Source organism: Osmia bicornis, chromosome 1 (assembly GCF_907164935.1).
Source record: "Osmia bicornis bicornis chromosome 1, iOsmBic2.1, whole genome shotgun sequence".
In the NCBI taxonomy this organism is placed as follows: domain Eukaryota; kingdom Metazoa; phylum Arthropoda; class Insecta; order Hymenoptera; family Megachilidae; genus Osmia; species Osmia bicornis.
The window spans coordinates 12,470,418-12,490,270 of record NC_060216.1 but is presented as its reverse complement, the minus strand read 5'-3'; the positions used below and the strand labels follow the sequence as shown (position 1 = coordinate 12,490,270).

General features: G+C 37.6%; 4 protein-coding genes across 16 annotated transcripts in view; 3 read left to right on the top strand and 1 right to left on the bottom strand.

Moving 5' to 3' along the window:
* The window catches only part of LOC114876401 (ATP-dependent helicase brm), a 37,212-nt gene that overhangs the window by 14,443 nt on the left and 2,916 nt on the right, over nucleotides 1-19,853 (bottom strand). For 8 of the 13 annotated variants that reach the window (XR_006829695.1, XR_006829699.1, XR_006829700.1 and 5 more), the window contains exons 3-13: nucleotides 8,380-10,313; nucleotides 8,219-8,292; nucleotides 7,520-7,769; nucleotides 7,316-7,454; nucleotides 7,094-7,255; nucleotides 6,676-7,017; nucleotides 6,140-6,571; nucleotides 5,909-6,066; nucleotides 3,863-5,837; nucleotides 3,606-3,780; nucleotides 1,019-3,530 (exon numbers count right to left, since the gene is read on the bottom strand). Coding sequence is in view for 3 of the 13 variants with exons in the window: in XM_029187848.2 (XP_029043681.2) it covers nucleotides 3,385-3,530; nucleotides 3,606-3,780; nucleotides 3,863-5,837; nucleotides 5,909-6,066; nucleotides 6,140-6,571; nucleotides 6,676-7,017; nucleotides 7,094-7,255; nucleotides 7,316-7,454; nucleotides 7,520-7,769; nucleotides 8,219-8,292; nucleotides 8,380-10,313 (5,787 nt within the window). In the remaining 10 variants the exon portion in view is untranslated. The remainder of the gene's footprint in view (nucleotides 1-1,018; nucleotides 3,531-3,605; nucleotides 3,781-3,862; nucleotides 5,838-5,908; nucleotides 6,067-6,139; nucleotides 6,572-6,675; nucleotides 7,018-7,093; nucleotides 7,256-7,315; nucleotides 7,455-7,519; nucleotides 7,770-8,218; nucleotides 8,293-8,379; nucleotides 10,314-19,853) is intronic. The other 5 variants (XM_029187848.2, XM_046287232.1, XM_029187849.2 and 2 more) reach the window with 3 other exon arrangements.
* Nucleotides 11,130-13,294, top strand: LOC114876403 (inositol monophosphatase 1-like). The gene is made up of 5 exons (XM_029187852.2): nucleotides 11,130-11,315; nucleotides 11,618-11,751; nucleotides 11,814-12,076; nucleotides 12,133-12,390; nucleotides 12,783-13,294. The coding sequence occupies exons 1-5, from the start codon at nucleotides 11,247-11,249 to the stop codon at nucleotides 12,914-12,916; spliced, it is 858 nt and encodes a 285-aa protein (XP_029043685.1). The 5' UTR covers nucleotides 11,130-11,246; the 3' UTR covers nucleotides 12,917-13,294.
* Nucleotides 13,551-15,724, top strand: LOC114876402 (inositol monophosphatase 2-like). The gene is made up of 6 exons (XM_029187851.2): nucleotides 13,551-13,766; nucleotides 14,188-14,321; nucleotides 14,397-14,659; nucleotides 14,831-14,939; nucleotides 15,006-15,157; nucleotides 15,444-15,724. The coding sequence occupies exons 1-6, from the start codon at nucleotides 13,566-13,568 to the stop codon at nucleotides 15,569-15,571; spliced, it is 987 nt and encodes a 328-aa protein (XP_029043684.1). The 5' UTR covers nucleotides 13,551-13,565; the 3' UTR covers nucleotides 15,572-15,724.
* Nucleotides 17,226-19,645, top strand: LOC114876405 (inositol-phosphate phosphatase-like). The gene is made up of 6 exons (XM_029187854.2): nucleotides 17,226-17,437; nucleotides 17,982-18,115; nucleotides 18,275-18,531; nucleotides 18,724-18,829; nucleotides 19,004-19,164; nucleotides 19,483-19,645. Exons 1-6 carry the CDS (start codon nucleotides 17,372-17,374, stop codon nucleotides 19,599-19,601), a joined length of 843 nt encoding a protein of 280 aa, XP_029043687.1. The 5' UTR covers nucleotides 17,226-17,371; the 3' UTR covers nucleotides 19,602-19,645.

Below are 19,853 nucleotides of genomic sequence, written 5' to 3'. Positions count from 1 at the left end.
CTTCAAGCCCGTTTGACTTGACTGACGAAGACTTTCTCGACAATATTTTCATCGATATTATATATTTTTATCGACCAGTTAAATGGAGCCAAAGTTATAGGTTTTCTTGACAATGTCAATGCAACTGGAACTGGTCAAATGGTTCAAAGGAGAAGAGCGAATACGTCGATAGAGTATAGTAACGAATATACCTTCGAGTTAATTGGAAAACTGAAGCTGAGAGAAAGAGAGAGAGGAGAGGGAGTCTGTTTCCGTAGTAATTGACAATTTCACACTCGAGTGTGGACGGTAATTAAGCTGCCACGCGTGTAGCTGGCCTGCGTCAATTTTTTCTTTCCCTCTGCTCACGAATCTTTCGAACTGACCCGACCAATCCTTGCCAAAGAAGCTCTGTCCATTTGGTTTCCACCCATTTGTCCATTTCTTTTCTCGCTCGAAAAAGCGCGACAATTAGTTTTTATAAGGACCCTCTTCTTATTTGGATTTGAACACTAGATTTACGGACATGTTTGTATACCTATCTTTACGGCCACCCGTCAAATTGACAGCTAAAGGAAACCACGTATTTTCTTAAAAAAAAAAAAAAAACGATTAATTTAATTTAAAAACAACTTAATATAAGTTAATTAAATTTGATAGGATTGCATAAATAATCGTTTCTTAGTCTTGGGCCTAACGCTTTGTGTTTACGCTTTAGGCGTAATTTGCTCATGAAGTTTGAAATTCGTTAAAATGACGGGGTCCCGTAAACCTACATAGTGTTAAAGAGGACATCCAGAGGAACGGTAGATAAATCACTGTTTCATTCTCAAAATATTAGGAAATATTGAGATATTCGACTACCAGGGTGGCATCTTTGCCTAATAATATGATCATCGAAGAATGGAGATTATTTGTAAAGAATTAAAAGTATAGAAACGCGTATGATGTGTGTATACGTATACAGAAGGCAGAGGGGGTTACGATCGTTTCGCACGAGTAGAATCTTTGATACGCAAGTGACACGTAATTTCCTCACCTTCTTCCTTCATTCTCGCCGTGTAAACCCAGGAAACGGAGTAAGTTTTGACGAAGGGATCCAATCACAGGCGTCTCGTCGTTTGAACCTATTCCTTTCACCGTGGAATCGACGAATTCCTCTTGGATTTCATCTCGACACGGCAGTGACGCGAAAAAAGGAACGACTATCGACGACTTAAACCATTCTACAATTTGGAACACTGTGCTCCTATCAATCTTTTTAACATCGTTCAAAATGATGTTTTGCAGTGAGTTTATGTATATAATCAAATTTGATACACTATTTGATATGCCTCAACCTAATTATAGAATCTTATAATGTTTCTATAAATGAAATTGATTGACACCTTGTATATGCTGAGAACAAAGATCGCAAACTGTATGGCATTGACGTGGGTGACATTTGGATACAAACCTGATAAGATTTCATTTGCATATGTATTCACTGTCAGCATGATATGCAAGTGTAATGCACGTGGGTTGTTATCTGCTAATGAATGTGACAAAGATTCAAGAGTGTATCGTTAATTACGCGCATGCTGAGCTTGTCGATTGGAATTTTACCTTTTATGAAATAGAACAGATGTCACCTCTCCTGTCGCAACAATTCAATTTAATTTCGGTCACGAGTGATCAAAATTGTCATTATGTTTTTTGGTTTCGACGCTCGATTGTACGAATAATAAATAATTAAATAAATAAATGTTTGACAAATGTTTGAATTCAAAATTATTTTCCATACAAAATTTAATATTGTCCTACATCCTATGCTTTCAGTCACAAATTCTATTTTATAGCTACATTAATTTTAGTAACAGTCATTAACCCGTTTATTGTCTGGAAAAATTAATTTATTATATGAGAAAGTGCAAAATTATATTAAGAAGAAAAGTGCACTTGCATTACAGTATTTTGGAACCACGTTCGATTCACTTATTTATCGTTTGAAAAATAGACTGATATTTTGTAAAATAAAAAAAATTTATATCTAGTGGATTTTACCCGTAAATACATACGTGTTGTTTTGCACGTGTGAACGTTTACCGGCATATATCTAACGCGTAGAGATGATATCGTGCGCAACGAGAGATGTAAGGGAAAGGAAACACTGTAACAGCTTGTCTAAATTCCATCTAAATTCAAAACAGGAGCGAAATTGCTACCAACAGCTGCATATAAAGCACTTACGAGTGGCAGCCATTTGGGTTAGCCAGTTCACATTATACTAAAGAGCAATACTACCTCTTATGATATCAACCCCTTTATACTAGACTAAAATTGTATATATGATCATTAAAATAACAATTATTAAACCTGTAATGATACTTGTCCCTACGTCTTCTTTTGATTTACGTTTATTTAACATTTATCAATTTATTTACTATAATTATTAAATAATTTGTATGTTCGTATGCGGATAGTTTCTTGGGAATTTTTCAAGATTTATTTACTTATACATAAATTCAAGTCATAATACAATATAAATGATACAATCGTCTTTTGACAACATGAAAAAGTATACGAACTCCGTACTGCGATTCACTGAATGATCGACGAAATATTACGGAAAAGGAAGCAAGTTGTTATTTGTAATAGTTTCTTTCCATTTGCGCAAATAATGAGAACATCAGCTTACATATAAATCCCAAAGAACAAAATAATTAACATATATCTCTAACTTATTGTGAGGTACATTGCTCAAATAATGTCTTAAATAGCAATACTTTTCAAATATTTATGTATGCTTGTACTTAAATCGATTAAAATGCCATTCAATAACATTAATAACCAAACTAAGAGTTTCAAATATAATTAAATAAATTCTTTACACGCGAACACCATCGAAAGACCATGTAAAGTTGTTTACTATTTCCTTTTCACATTTTATTCTTTATCAATATATTTTTTAACGCGTGCCGTTTACGATGCTTTCATTCTCGAATATGAAATTCGACAAAGGAATTTGATATAAAGTTTAAATCTTGATATATCCGCTTGAAAATCAAATAAAATTACATACTAATTACCTAACGCTAAATCTTACTGTACACCGTACATGTTGCACGTAAAATTAAAAAAATGATTCATATAATTTCGTATCAAATCTATAGAGTCCGATTAAACACGGACTCCAAGAAATTATAATTTTCATCAGTAATTATTCTTCAAATTTACAACTTGACCGATAATAGTATTTCTATACTATAATCAAGTTATAAGTTTTTAGTCGGGTTCCTGTAAAATCTCGTAGAATATAACTATGTAGCAACAGCTGCGCACATGGATAGCACTTTAATTTGAGATAGCTATTAAAAGTTATCTTACCTATTATCTTGTATGCTCTAAGAAATTCGCGTGCAATTCTCAATTATCGTCGGCATCATCGTCATCGTCTGATATATATTTCTTAGTAACTCTTTTTCTTCGTCCCCCTCTGCCTTCCCCTTTCCTTCCTTTCAATTTAATTTTCATTCTCACACTGGAATCTGCATCTGACCCGTCTTCGCCATCTTCAAACAGAATACAATTACGTGAAATAATAGTTCATGCCAATTTTTTTATCGAATTACAATTATGAAACATACCTTTATCGTCTAAGTCTGAATTATTACCCTCTTCCTCGATGCGCTGACGGGCATTTGTAAAGACAGACTGCAAGACAATGGAATCTTCGTGTATTAGAGAAGCTTCTTCATTATAAACTTGCGCGTTCTTACAGAGCTGCATGAAGTCTTTTTCAAGATCGTCAAAGTCGGCATACTGAAAAAGAGAATATATTAATTGAAAGATAATCAATAGGCGCGTGCACGATCCGAAAGTTTAAATGATAATCAGTATTTACCTTTCCTTCCTCAATTTTCTGAAGCAATTTATTAATAGTCAATGGTTTCTTAATAATTTCATAATAATCCGGTAATTCTCTTCTAGATGGTAATTTCATAAATGGTTCACTAAGGAGTCTACCGTCCGTGCTATCGGTGTAATTAACAACTATCATAAGCAACTTCTTCATGGCCCTTTTCATTTTTGGATCAATCGAAGAGCCACCACCTCTGCGTTTCTTTGGCATAGGTTCGTCGTCTTCCTCGCCTTTTTTCTTTCGTTTCCTGGTCTTCTTTTTCTTTTTATCATCTTCCTCTTCCTCTTCGTACTCAGCACCATCGTCATCAATTGCTTTCAGCCATTCTTTCTCGGTAAGACTATCGGTGTAATCAACTTCCTTTCGTTGCCTGGAACCACGTCCGAGGAACCTGTCTTCGTCCTCTTCGTAAGTCCATCGTTCAACCTCGTCGTCATCTTTCACCAACCAATCAGGCAACTCGGCTTCTTCCAGCAATCTAGATTTTCTATTTGGACCTAACTTTGCTTCTTCCCTTCTTCGTTCTAAATCTAATTTTTGGAATATCTCAAATTCACCTTCGGTTCGAGCAATCATCTGATTGACGGTCTCGTCGTCTGGTACCTCGTTTTCTTCCTCATCATCAGCATCGTCCTGGTGCAAAATGCTTTGCAAGAACTGCTGTCGCTCAGAACCGGTTGACTTCTGATCGAACATTCCTGCCTGTATAACCTTCTCATCCATGTTTAACTTGTATCTAGCAGCAGCCAATATTCTTTCTTCCACCGAATTAACCGTCATCAATCTCAGCACACGCACTTCGTTCTTCTGACCAATTCTGTGCGCTCTGTCCTGTGCCTGTAAATCCTGATGAGGATTCCAGTCAGAGTCGAAAATGATGACGGTATCAGCAGCCTGAAGGTTCAACCCAAGACCACCGGCACGTGTCGACAGCAAGAATAAGAAATACTCGGAACCAGGGTCATTGAATTTCTTTAACAAATCTCCTCTGTCCTCAGCTTTTGTTGTTCCATCTAATCGCAGATACATGAATCCTCTCCAGCTCAGATAATCTTCCATAATTGTCATTAACTGTGTCATCTGACAGAACAATAAAACTCTGTGATTCGTTGCTTTCAATTTTGGAAGAATGCGATCCAACAACTCAAATTTGCCAGAGGCACGAAAGAGATCAGGTCCGGTAATGACCCCGGATCCTTGGGTGCCAACATGTTCGCAATATTTCTCTTCGATAGCTTGGAACATGAATGGATGATTACATAATTTTCTTAACTGTACGATAGTGTTCATCAAAGCTTTGGCACCTCCTTTACCCTGTTTTCCCTTCTCAGAACCGTCGGTTAGCAATACACCCTTACTTTGCATATGTTTATAAAGGACCTTCTGCAATCCTGACATATCACACTTGATAATATATTCAACCTTATCTGGCAATTGAGATTCAACTTCCTTCTTCAAACGTCTCAATAGGAAAGGACGCAATACTTTGTGCAGACGACGAATAATAAGGATCGTTTCTTCTTCGTTCAACTCAACCTTTTCACCAGTGGTTGCGAAAGGAGCATTGAACCACTGTTCGAAAGTACTACAGGATTTAAAGATTGATGGTAGTAAGAAATTCAATAACGCCCACAGCTCGGGTAGTTTGTTTTGCAATGGTGTTCCAGTTAGAAGAAGTCGATGAGGAGCCAAGTAATGTGTGTTCAACACTTGAGTTAATTTACAGTGGTGATTTTTCATTCTGTGACCTTCGTCAATGATCATGTATTTCCATTGCAATTTTGCTAACACACCCTTATCCTTAATGACATATTCATATGTTGTGAGTAAAACATTGAATTTTGTAGCTCTCATCTGAGACTGAATAGCTCTTCTACCAGCTGGCGAACCTTTGTACGACACTACTACTACACTGGGGGCCCATTTTTCAAACTCCAACACCCAATTTGACAAAGTTCTAAAAGGATATAACCAATTAAAATCTAGTTCTTTTTTTAATTCAAGATATTTTGTAATGATAATACGTACGATAATGGTACTATAATCAGGAACGGCCCATTAACTTTCTTTTTCTCCATGAGGTAAGTAACCAAAGCTATAGTTTGAATGGTTTTTCCGAGACCCATTTCATCAGCAAGAATACCATTCAGGTTATTGTTGAACAATGAAACAAGCCATTCCAAACCCTAAATCAAAGGTTTGTTTCAAAATCCAAATATTATAAAATGCAATATTATGTAATAAATGTTAGTGTCAGACCTTTATTTGATATTCCTTTAATTTTCCATTAACCATAATTGATGCTTGTTCTGTTACTACTTCGTGGACAGTATGAGCAATACTGTAATACGTTTGTTCCTCTGTTTTGTATTCATCGTCTTCCACCTTTGCTTTGTGTATCGTTTTCTTGACTTTATCATCTTCAGGATCGCCAGGAGCCTTCACTTTATGTTCGCCTTTTTCTTCACCGTCATTATCGTCGTCGTCATCATCGTCATCATCCTCACTTTCTGATTCAATTGGTTCCCAACCTGGGTGAGATTCTAAAAAGGCTTGAAGTTGGCTCATTAATGGAGCGTCGTCTCCAGTTAATGTGCGACCAGTAGATGTTTCAATCACTCCAACACGACTATCCTCGTTACCATTCCCATCTTCACCTCCTTCGCCATCTTGCATCTTCTTCTTTTTTTGCTGAAATTATTGTTTAAGATATACAGCAACTTGATAAAAAAATTATTCGCGTAATTGCCACCTACCTAATTACATCAATGGACGAAACATAATATTATACATACCTTCTTACGTTTCTGTTCTTCCACCTGTTTTCTCTTTTGCTCAATCTTGTGTTGTTTCACCATTTCAGTTAAATTACTGATATATTCATCGGTCTGAGACAACAGGAAGGCTAATCGTTTATCTTTTTTCTGATCAATCAACTTCCTGTAACCTTCTTCGTCCTCTGCCATCAAACGTCTCATACGTTCTTTTTCAATACGTTCTTGTTCTTTCTTCTGTTCTCTTTCTGCATTAGCGTGGTAATTAAGAACTGCTTTGTTAAGCCTAGCCAGTTTAGCAACATTGTTCCGATGGAACTCTTTAAAATCTTTGCCATGTTGAAGAACAGAACTAAGAAATTCCTTTTTAAAAAGAAAAAAAAAACAAATTAGGATAAATTTATACATCATATGTATAAAGGATTGTAAATATAGTTACTTGATGCTTTTGCCTGCGTTTACGTTCTGCCTCTAATTTCTGTTGCTTCTCAAGTTTCTCAGTAGCCCTAGCTTCTCGAAGACCTTGCTTCTTTGTGCGTTTATAGGCTTTTACGTTTACTGCAGTTTCTAAAGTGGTGTCTTTTCGAGTACACGCTAAAATCTGAAGGAATAAATATATAATTAGAAGAAGTATTATTTACAATATTTCCTGGATAATTACCTCCGATCGTAATTGCCTTTGGAAATTCAACACTCTAAGCATACGCAATTCGATCTGTGCCTGAATACGAAGATCTTCTGGCATGTTGGTTGGCATATTACTCAGTTGCTCCATACGCAATGCTATACGTGCTGCAACCCTGTTATTAAATTATTAGAATTAATTTTTTAGTCTATAGATCATTTTAATAAATTCGGTAAGTACCTATTCTCACGTTCTTGTAAAATCAACAGTGGATCTAAACCAGCTGGTTTTGCTACACTAGTCACTCTGTTAGTCTTGGCACCTGGTTGCGGAGGCTGCTGTTGTTGTGGCGTTTGACAACCTAGCCTTGGAGGAACTGCAGGACCAATTACGTTTGGTCCAGAGATTGGTAGACCTGTGGTAGTAGCGGGTCCTTGAGATGGATCTATAGGGGGACGTTGTGCCATACCTGGGGGAGGAGGTGCTCCACCTATTTACATTAATCTTACATCAAACCCCTACTATGGATCATTCTACTCTACTTTTGTATTTCCACGCTACAAGTGTGTCAATTCAAAGAAATAAGATTGAACAACAACTATGTCTCACGATACAAATTATTAAATAACACGTAACAAATTATTAAATAATGACGTGTACTAAATAAACGACAAATTGTGCTTAATTACGAAGGAGAAACAAATTCATTGCAGCCATCAAATATATTGCACAGTTAAGTGATTATTGATATTCACATTTACATTATGTAAAAGCAGACAACTAAACTTAAATTTATGACAATCAAGACAGAGCAAGCAGAATATAGCAAATAAAAATAGGAACAGAAATCAATGCGATACAAAACGATACAAAACGATACAAAAGATGGAGTAGTCACCTACTACAATATATAAATTATAACATGTTTAATTAATTTACCTTGAACAGCTAAAGCAAGTTGCTGAGACAATGGTTGATTTCTTGCCAACAACCGATATGCCATTATTTGTACACTGTAAACGATGATATATTAATTTTTAAATAATGAAAGTGAGTGTATAAATCATCATCAAGATGTTAATGAATTATATGTAACATACCGTAATTGCTGCAACTGTGGCGGACTAAATGTTTGTTTTTCACTGATACTGCCTTGACGAGCTCTCAGAGCCAGCAACTGAGAATAACGAGGATCTTCTTGAAGTCCTTTTTCTTCCATAGAGTCAATAGCCTTTTGTAAAGCATTTAAATTTTCTTGCCCAGCTGCTGGTGGACCGCTTGGCCCCGTGGGACCAATCGGACCAGGGCCAGTCTGACTCATCTGATTTACCGGAGCTCCAGGACCCATCGGTGTCGTGCCTCCAGGAACGATTTGTTGATTCTGTGAACCAGGCCCCATTGGACCAGAAGATGGTTGTCCACTCGGTCCATTCGGTCCCATCGGGCCACTACTTGCACCAGTGTGACCTAACTGACTGTTTGGACCACCTGATCCCATCTGATTACCGGGACCACCCGGCCCTATTTGGTTAGAAGGACCACCAGGTGGTATTTGTCCACCTGGAACCATTTGTCCACCTGGACCCATTTGTCCACCTGGACCCATTTGCGACCCTGGACCACTTCCAGGACCCATTTGACTACTAGGGCCATTCCCAGGGCCCATTTGTCCGCTAGGACCACTCCCAGGACCCATTTGACCACTAGGTCCATTACCTGGACCCATCTGCCCACTAGCACCACTTCCAGGTGCCATTGGATTTCCAGGAGGATTTCCTGGACCCATTTGACTTCCAGTACCACTTCCTGGTCCTATTTGCCCACTAGGACCACTTCCAGGACCCATTTGTCCTCCAGGTCCGCTGCTCGATCCCATCTGTCCACCCGGACCGCTTCCAGGACCCATAGGACCTCCTGGTCCGTTACCTGGAGGCATTTGCCCTCCTGGGGTATTCCCTGGCCCCATTTGTCCAAGTCCATTTGGTCCTAATTGGCCTCCAGGCCCACTTCCCGGACCCATTTGACTAACTGGTCCTCCTGGACCCATTTGACTTCCAGGTCCCCCCGGTCCCATTCCCATTTGAGACGATGGACCTCCCATGTTCATTTGTCCAGGACCATTTGGACCTATTTGCGAAGGCCCGTTATGTCCCATTTGCCCAGGTCCGTTTGGACCCATCTGCCCTCCTGGACCAACAGGCCCCATTGGACTAGGCCCCATCGGGGATTGACTACTAGGGACCATTTGGTTTGGACCACCAGGACCCATTTGATTTGGACCTCCTGGTCCCATACTGTGCGACCCAGGACCACTCGGTGGCATCTGCCCTGGGCCTCCAGGCCCCATGTGATTTCCTGGCCCGCTAACATTCATGTGCCCGGATCCCGGTGGGCCACTCGCGTTCATGTGACTCGGAATAGGCGGTCCGCTGTTTAGATGACTTCCAGGCGGGCCACTGGCGTTCATGTGCGTTGACCCTGGAGGAGGCCCACTAGTGTTCATATGTCCGGAACCTGGCGGGCCAGACGTATTAACGTGTTGTCCTGGACCTGGTGGACCACCCGAACTCATATGACCAGGTCCTGGCGGACCTGATGCGTTCATATGCCCTGGCCCTGGTGGACCACTCATATGTCCTGGTCCTCCAGGTACCATCTGTGAATTTGGAGGTCCACCAGGACCCATCTGAGAACCTGGTCCACTTCCTGGGCCCATCTGATTTGGACCTTGACCCATGTGAGGACCTCCCGGTGGACCTCCACCTCCTTGCCCCATATGACCTGGCCCAATTGGTCCTCCTGGACCTCCTGGACCCATCTGACCAGGACCTCCCGGGCCCATTTGACCAGGTCCACCGCCACCCATTTGACCTGGACCGTTAGAACCCATTTGATTCGGACCAGACTGCATCATGTGAGATGTTCCTTGAGGCCCATTCGGTCCCATCTGACCTGGGACCATGGGTCCTCCAGGAGAATGACCTTGCTGAGAATTAGAATTCTGACCGACTGGACCGCCAGGACCACCTTGGTTCTATAACAACGAAAGCAAAGTTCCTTTTATTTATCACATGTCCCTTAAAAGAAAATAAATTCGATGCCACAAGAAACGACTGCAAATAAAACCTTTTCATTTTATAAATTTTTATCTATTATAGAAGGGATTTACACAGTAAAAATATTTATCTAATCCATTATGAAATTAAAAAATAGATGGATCTAATTTATTGCTTCTAATCATTCACAGATGCTCCAATAAATACCGTAATAAAACAATAAAAAGTCGATGTAAAAATGTGTACACGTCTCAGGTCAATTAGCAATACAGCTGTACCAGATAATTTTTCAATCGTATTTACTTATTCGGCATCCATCTTTCAAACTGGGTCAAAATTGCTTCCGAAAAGTGTACGGTCACCGAATCGAAGAAAATTTTTTGTCACGGATAGTTCTATGTACTGTAACCGTACACTGATAATCGTCAGCACATTTTTAGCTGCTATTAATGCAGTGACGCATCGTGGAAGATTATTTCCGTCATATAGATAAAATTAAGGTTGGGTTGATCGTAAACCCCGCACGTGGTCCAGGCATAGCACAACATGGACACGTGGACACGGTGTGAAATACCACCAGGTTGCTGAGGTTTTAGCTAACTCTCTATTCTTAGGTTTGCTATGACTAATTTCACACAAACAGTAAGCTAACAGTGTCGTTACTTTCTGTAAACTTCGATGACAGATATTGATAAACAACACAGTAATCTTGCGTGTAAATAACAATCAGATAAATTATGAATTCAGTCACATGGACCGTACATGAAATTAAATGCAACGTCCCTCTTTAGCGATCTGATAGTGGGGGTTGATAATTGTGACATAAAAGCAGAGCTTTCGTGAACGATACTGTTATTTTCAAATTGAAACGAGTTGACTAAGCACAGTTGGTTCCGCAAAGAACAGTCAGCATGGTCAGCAAAGAGGAAGTGACCCGTTGCTACGATTATGTTCTGAAACTCACCATGGAATCAGGAAAGGTACTTTCATTCGAAGTTTTGACGTTATCAAATAATTTATCATTTAATTATGAAAGTATTTTATTTGTATTCATTGGCATTGATTATTATCTTGACAGACAACATCTAAGTAAACCCGAATAAAGTCCACAAAGAAACAAAATATTTCCATTGCTTTGTCAAATATTTAATTTGCTGATTGATTATGTCACAGAACCTTTTTCCATAAGAAATTAACGACTTAATAATACATTTGTGAATATTTGCAAATCAAACAATAACAGTGAAGGTGATCAATAACTGATTATTTTGTATTTTTTTAGGTAATTCGTGACGCTATTCAAGGATGCAAGAATATAGAGACCAAAGGTGGAGACTGGGACTTGGTAACCCAGTATGACAAACAAGTCGAAGAAATTTTGATGAGCAATATATCAAAAGAATTTCCACAACACAAGTACGCTTTTTTACACAAATAAATACTAGATCTTTGAGTTAACCCTTAATTTATTGTTAAAGAATCATCGGTGAAGAAACAGTTTCATCGACAAAACATCTACCAGAATTAACGAACGATCCAACATGGATCATCGACCCCATTGATGGCACCACAAACTTTGTACACTCATTTCCATTCACCTGTATATCAATCGCATTAGTAGTGAAAAAGGAGATAGAAATTGGCATTGTATACAATCCAATCTTAGAACAATTGTTCACTGCCAGAAAAGGTCGTGGTGCCTATCTGAATGGAAAGTCTATCAAGAGCTCTAATGTAGAAAGTAAGTTACATTCATCAATTTTATTTCATCAACTAACAATTTTAATTCATTTTTAGAATTACAACACTCTCTGCTGTGCATAGAAGCCTCATACGCAACGATCGAGAATATTAGAGACATTATTTTAGGAAGAACAGAAGCTTTCGTTTCAATAGCTCATGGAATACGAACAATGGGATCAGCAGCACTAACACTTTGTTACATAGCAATGGGTGCAGCAGAAGCTTATCACACTGATAATCTAATGCCTTGGGATGTGGCTGCTGGTGTGCTTATCATCAGAGAAGCGGGTGGTGTTGTAATAGATACGAATGGTATGATTTAATGAAATTGCTGATGGGTTCGTTTTGAAACTTGCTTGTCAAATAACCAATATGCATCACGCTTAGGAATAGCGAGTATGTAAAAGGTGGCGCCCTCTGTGCCGCTATAACTCCGGAGAAACCAATCCGCTTGTAGTAGCAGTGTAAAAATCACAAATGACATTACTGCAAGATAGTATCTTAAATACTTAAATTGCAAGATTAAACAACTGAATCCTTAATAACTGTTATTATACACGGTGGTAGTAATTGAACTTTTTTATTTATTGAAGTTATTTATTCAAGATAAGCTACTATTAGAATTGCTTCATTTAACACTGTGAACGCTAATATCGTATATTCGTTAATGAAATAAGCTTAATGAGATAAAAATTCTGTTTCAGGAGGGGAATTCAACATTATGTCGCCAAAAGTGATAGCAGCTAATACCAGCAAATTAGCCAACGAATTAGTGAAATTAATTAGGAATGCCGATTCAAAGACGTTACAAAAGCGAAATCACGAATCATTGAAATGAATAGTAATCGAGACTTACGTAAAATAATTCACGTAACAATAAGATCCTAAATGATTTACGTGTTTGAGCTAATAGTATTTCTCAAAATCATTTTGTAATCCTGATGATTCATACGAACCAAGCATCGTTAGACAATTAAATAAGTTTCCACGAAAAATCAGATTATAGTGCTAAACATGTGTCGGCTAGTTTCTTATTAACATTAATTGCGTTAACTGCTGACTTCAAAGCTCGATAATAGAGTTTAGCACTATAAGAGCTACATGGAAACGTTGTAAATAATTTCGACGTTGTTTTACATAAAATCTGACAAAATCGACAATTGTAAAATAATGAAAATTAATATAGTATTAAGTGATAATAAAGGATATTTAAATATTTCTATATTATAAATTGTGTCCCCCTCCCCTTTATATCATCAATTTCTTTGTATTTCCAATATATTATTCTAGGGTATGTAGCTACAATTAGCAAGTATATGAATAGACTAGCGTTTTGACTGCTCGATAAGTAGCTGCTTTTTGAAAAAGAGCCCCGAATTTGGTCATTTATCAAGTGGCAAACTTCAAATTGCTGATTCACTATAAAACCTCAAAGTTCACAATTTACTGGAATTGATGCGACATCTTAGATAAGGTATGCTTCACGAATGTTTAGATTCAGCTGTCTATGCCGTTTGCGCGATTCTGTATCACTGGTGACAAAGATAAGAGGATGCCGACACGAGGACCGAGCGTTCGATCGATCAGTCGTTCCCTCGAAGGCCTCGCTACCAGTGATCATGTCGAGTGAACAGGATATCAGAAGTTACTTCGAAACCGCCAAGGAGTTAACTTTAAAAGCTGGCGTGGTGAGTCAGCCTAATGAAATTTCATTGACGCGAAGAAAACGCGGGAAACTTAATCGAATTATATAATTGAGAATTTCAATTTAAGTACGTTACAAAATTATTAATTTTTGAACTGTAATTACCGGATAAAAATGGCAAGTGAAATGTCAAAAAACAAACGTACTTGTACGCCTAACTGCATATCCCATTGATTTTGATAATTATAACGAGTATTTCCAAGAAATACTTACCGGTTACTAAATTGTTCAGTGAAATATACGGTTAAATACAGATGAAAATGAATTGATAGTAGATCACAAACAAAAGATTCGCTTTTACTTATCTCACCGTCGACACTTATCAGATAAAAGCAAGCAAATGGCACTCAAGAATTTATACATATCTTAACGATCATAATATTTGTATCTCGTTTCCTCCACAGCTATTCAAATCTGGCTTCGAAGGACAGAAAACCGTGCAGACCAAGGATAACGAGTGGGACCTGGTAACAGAATATGACAAAAAAATCGAAGAGCTGTTAACCAGCGGTCTGAAGGAGAAATTTCCTGATCATGAGTGAGTCTTCGAATGATTTTCAATATTATAAAATCAATTTTGTAAACGTTAGTTATATTAAATAAAATATTGCAGATTTATTGGAGAAGAAAGCGCGGCTGAGACGAAAGAACCGCCAGTGTTAACGGATAAGCCAACATGGATCATAGATCCCATAGACGGAACAGTGAATTTTGTTAATTCATTTCCATTCACTTGCATATCAGTGGCTTTGTCAATTCGCAAGGATATTGTGATAGGGATCATTTACAATCCGCTGAGTTCCGAATTGTACACTGCGATCAAAGGACAGGGAGCGTTTTTAAACGACAAACTTATCAGGACCACTCGAGTCACTGGTAATTTTACTCTCATAATCGTTTCATAATAAGAATTATAAGAGCGAAGAGTTAGGATGCGTGGGTAGGCAGACACGTACACGACGTATCTAGCTACCCACGTATCCCTACTTCCATAGAGAAGAAATTAATTTGAAGAACATTACAACTAATTGAACTTTACCATTGCAGAGTTAAAAAAATCTTTGATAGAAATAGAATTGTTTTCACTTCAATTTCCATCGAGAAATCGAGATATCAAAATGGGCAGATTGGAAGCTTTCATTAAGGCTGCACGAGGGTAAATATTACATACTTAAATATTCTCTGCACTGTGTTTTACTTTTGGCCCTATTTTATTGTTCAGGGTCAGATACACGGGATCGGCAACATTGTCCATGGCATACGTAGCAAAAGGTGCACTGGATTGTTTTCAAATGGACAACCTTAAAGCTTGGGACGTTGCAGCTGGAATACTGCTCGTGTGCGAAGCAGGTGGCTCGATAATGGACACGAAAGGTACGATAATTAGCCTGTTAGTCCTCTATGTCATGGACGTACATCAGGCCAATGTCTGAGAGCAATGTATTACGCTGTGACCCAAAGAAACTAGAGCAGTGATATAGCGATTTAAGTACATTACCGAGCATGGTAGTCTTTCCTAAGGGGAAAAATGGTGACGTAGAGAAAGGAACTCCCACTCAAAAGTTGCCACAGATTATGAATAAATCTTAATACACGTCATAGTATTAACTATTTAAATATTATTTTGCCAATTTAACCAGGAAAGTTCTATTCTGTTTAGCGGACCAGTATGATCTTATGAAGCCAAACACAATTGCGGCGGCAACCGAAACGCTGGCCACGGAAATAAAACAATTAGTTCTCGACACCGACCTGAAAATACTGCGGAAAAGATTGACGAAGATGTAATCATATTTCTAATCACGTTCCTCAAGAATGAACATCAAGTAATAGTTTATCATAAATAGAATAAGCGATTCATTGTATGACGAAAAGAATGATAACTCGACTGTATTGTGGTGAAAACAATAAAAGTATTATTATATTTTTAATCATTTTAAACTATGGTTTGACTAACAAACAGTTAATTTTATTGTCTGTTATTTTACTGTTTAATCTTCGTAACTGCCCACAATTTTACGTTGAGATTCAAATCGATCACAATGACTCATGAAATTTCCGATTTACCAGCGTTTCAGCTAACCAGAATGATTTAATTGATCCAGAAAGTATCTGCATCACTTCGAAGTCCTATATAAAGAATAAGTGAATCATAGAGTCCAGGTGATCCACTAAAGAGATAATTATTGCTGAGAATGCGATCAGGTAACATTAAAGCGGGGATTTTAGTGACTAAACACGAGCTCAGACTTGTCTGGTGATTCCAACTCGAATAGATGAGCTACGAATGACAAACTCAATTAAAAATAAATGAGAATTCGAGTGATTCGTAAAATGGAAACTCCTAGTTTGAAACACGATAACTCACAATACTGCTATCTAATAATTACAGCGCAAGTAATATAGATTTCAAGAAATCTGAGGCAACATCTTGGAAGGATAATAGGATAATTAGCGATTACTCCAAGTTATGTTAATAAAGAGCGAAGAAAAAAATGAAACAAGAAGATTGTAAATCAAGCCGAGCCTCCACGACTCGCTATATCCTGTTTTGAGTGGAACATTACTTTGACGGTTATATTATAGAAACGCAAAAGTGCAACTCGAAGGTTGCCAAAGGAAGTACAGCAATACACGGATATCTGAAATTGCACTTGCGAAACTTCATGGCTGGGTGAACATTACAGGCGAGGAAAAAGATAATAACAATAATAATAATTAAAAAAAAAGAAAAACAATAAAAATACTAATTCATGTGTTAAATGTTCACATATAAACTACAATTAACTATAATAAATAGTCTTGTTTGAAGATTGAACATCACAATAAATATAACAAATCTTTGGCCATTAGATTAATATAAAGCTTTGAAGTTTGATTAATCATGTATTCGATTTCTAGGTAGATTACACGTGAAAGTGTGATCGAGCCTCGGTGATTTACCTTGGCACAGTCTTTTACTGCATGCATTTATATTGTGATGGTGTAGCTGTGGTAAAATCGCTTGGTAAATTGCTAACTACGTTGATAATGATCTTGATTCTTTCATAATGATCGTACTGTGCAAAATATTATTCGAGAATATTTTAGAATTATTAGATTCGTAGCTACTGGGTTGTTACTTAAATATTAGAAGCATTAAGGGTATGCAAAAATTTCCATCATTTTGAAGGCCTTTCATGCCCACTCTCTGAGAACTTAGCTTATTTCAAATTTTTAAATTCAGAAACCGATTACTCAAATTTACAAATTTAAAAATTTGATATTTCTATGTTTCTGAAGTTTACACTCACAATTCCAAAATGCAGTTTCAAACATTCAAACAAATCTAAAATGCATCGTCTCTATTTTATCTCGAATCACGGAAACGATTATTTGCCAAATTAATCATATGTCAACCTCATTATCACCGTGCGTAATCAGAGGAAGAGAAATCCATGCAGGTGGATGGAGATCGACGGTACGAGTCATCCTTGAATCGCTCCTACGACACGCTCTAACTCGAAACGAATAAAAAGTAGCCGGTGCTGTTGCACCCAACAGTACCTGTTTCCACGCCGAGGATCTCGCCGTTCACCAGGAAGCTAGATGGCACGTTACGCGGAGGACGTTTACTACGAGTTCGCCATTAAACTGACCCACGATGCTGCCCAAGTAAGCAACAGAACCTACTCTTCCTCTTGATAAGAGATTGCCAAACAGAAAGTTAACGTTTCTAATTATTGATAAAAGGGTAATAACATGATACGTTGTAACTCGATTAATTCGTTCGTTGTCATTCACCTGCACCATCGTCAACGCGAATTTAGTTGCTAACTTAATTGCCAGAAATTATGCAAGAAAAATGAATAATTACCGAGAAAAAAATAAGATGGTTACCGGAGATGTTTTTGCACTTACTTAAACGTAAAATTGCTTAGTTATTAATAGCTGGAAATGATTGCAATAATATGCAATGCGATAGTATATGTTCGTAGAAAAACGAATAGAAGCGGAATTTATTATAAACTTGAGAAACTACAATACTATGAATGGCACACATATTGTGATTTCTAATATTCATGATTTTAAATGATTTCATTGTAAATTCAATGATCACTGAATGATCATCTACCGCTAAATCATATACTTAGATAAATACCATCTATAATATTGAAATAAGGAGAAAGTAACCAGTTTTCACGATTTTCTATCAAAGATACTCAAGACAGCCATCAACGGTATGAAGAAAGTTGACGAGAAGTTAGGCGACTGGGACTTGGTAACCGAATATGATCGGAAGATAGAGGATGTCATCATTGGCAATCTTAAATCCAAATTCCCGAACCATAGGTATACGCTTCCTCTGAATATTTATTAATGAAGTACACTCGAGTGCATGTTATGGGCTCCCCTATTTTTAAACGACTAGCTCGAGCCTTTGCCCAATTAAAAATCATATAAAATTGCAAATAAAAATAGAAACATCTGAAAAGGAATATTTGACGTCAGATTCATAGGCGAGGAATCGACTGGAAAAGAACTTCCGGAATTAACAGACGATCCAACGTGGATCATAGATCCCATCGATGGCACCACCAACTTCGTTCACGGTTTCCCGCACACCTGTGTCGTGATTGGTCTGGCAATTAAGAAGGAAATGGTGATTGGTATCGTTTATAATCCTGTTCTCGAGCAGCTGTTCACCGCGAGGAAAGGACGTGGAGCGTTCTTAAATGAAAAACCCATAAAAGTTTCCACGGTGCAAGGTAAATCAAATGTAAAGTATGAGTGGTTAATTACGAGCCGTGATTTATTAGATATAAATCATAAGCTCTGGTCTCACTGAATCAAAGATTGTGATTTATTAATTATAAGTCATGGAATTATCTATGGCTAGAGATACGAATCATGAGTTATACTTTGTAAGTACTGAATCGTAAAATCTGGTATTTTTATAGAATTGTCAAAAGCTTTAGTCTGCCTGGAGGGTGGTTTCATAAAAGTGGACGAACTCAGGGAGAAAACTCTTGAAAGATTACGAATAATTGTTCAAAAGGTGCAGGGGTAAGTCTGTCCATAAGATTGAATTTTTGATTGATTAATAAATTCAAGACTTAATCTCTGAATAAACACATTGCAAAACTGCAATTTATGTAAAAGAAAAAACAAGTGTTAATATCGTGATATTTGCATTGGTAATTGCATAATCTTTCTATCTTGATTTGTCCTCCTTCATAGTATCCGTACGCTCGGCGTGGCGGCCTTATCATTGTGTTATGTTGCGATGGGAATCGTGGAGGCTTATTACATAGAGGGGCCAGGAATCTCAACATGGGATATCGCAGCAGCGTCGTTAATCATCTCCGAAGCAGGTGGTGTCGTCGTTGATCGCGTAACAGGTAAATACACCCTCACCCAAGAGTCATAGGACATTTACTGTTTTTAGCTTTAACTACCCGTATTCTTTACATCGAATGCAATTTTAGAACTTTAGCAATTCTGCAGGTTCACTTACGGTGTTTCGTTTTTAAATCTATACTCTAAAGTTTGCCGTACAACACGCCATTCTACTTCCATTCTAATGCCATATTCTAATTCCATACTCGTGATTCAAGCAGCCAATATTACGCAAACCGCCACAACTATACACAACAATCAACATTTTATTACGTATCTTGACAAATAGGATTTTTGTATTGATAACAATTAAATTATAGGAGAGAAGATTGATATCATGAAGCCAAGGGCAATTGGAGCGTGCAATGAACAAATCGCGAAGGAGATGGTCAAACTTATTCGCGAAGCGGATCAAACAGTGGAACGAAGAAATAAATAATAATAAAATTAAGTTGCTATATACTGTACAATAAATGTACTATAAAATGAAAATAAAAGTTTCAATTCAAACGTTTATTATCTTTATACTCAATTCCTTAGAAAAATAATAGAAATTACTTAAATTTCCATTTCACCGATGGAGTTTCATATGAAGAAGGAATTCCCCGGAATATACGGGAAAAAATTCCGATGACAATCGAGGGAAAACCGTATCAAGAAATGTGATCTAATGACGTCAAACGCAGAGGAA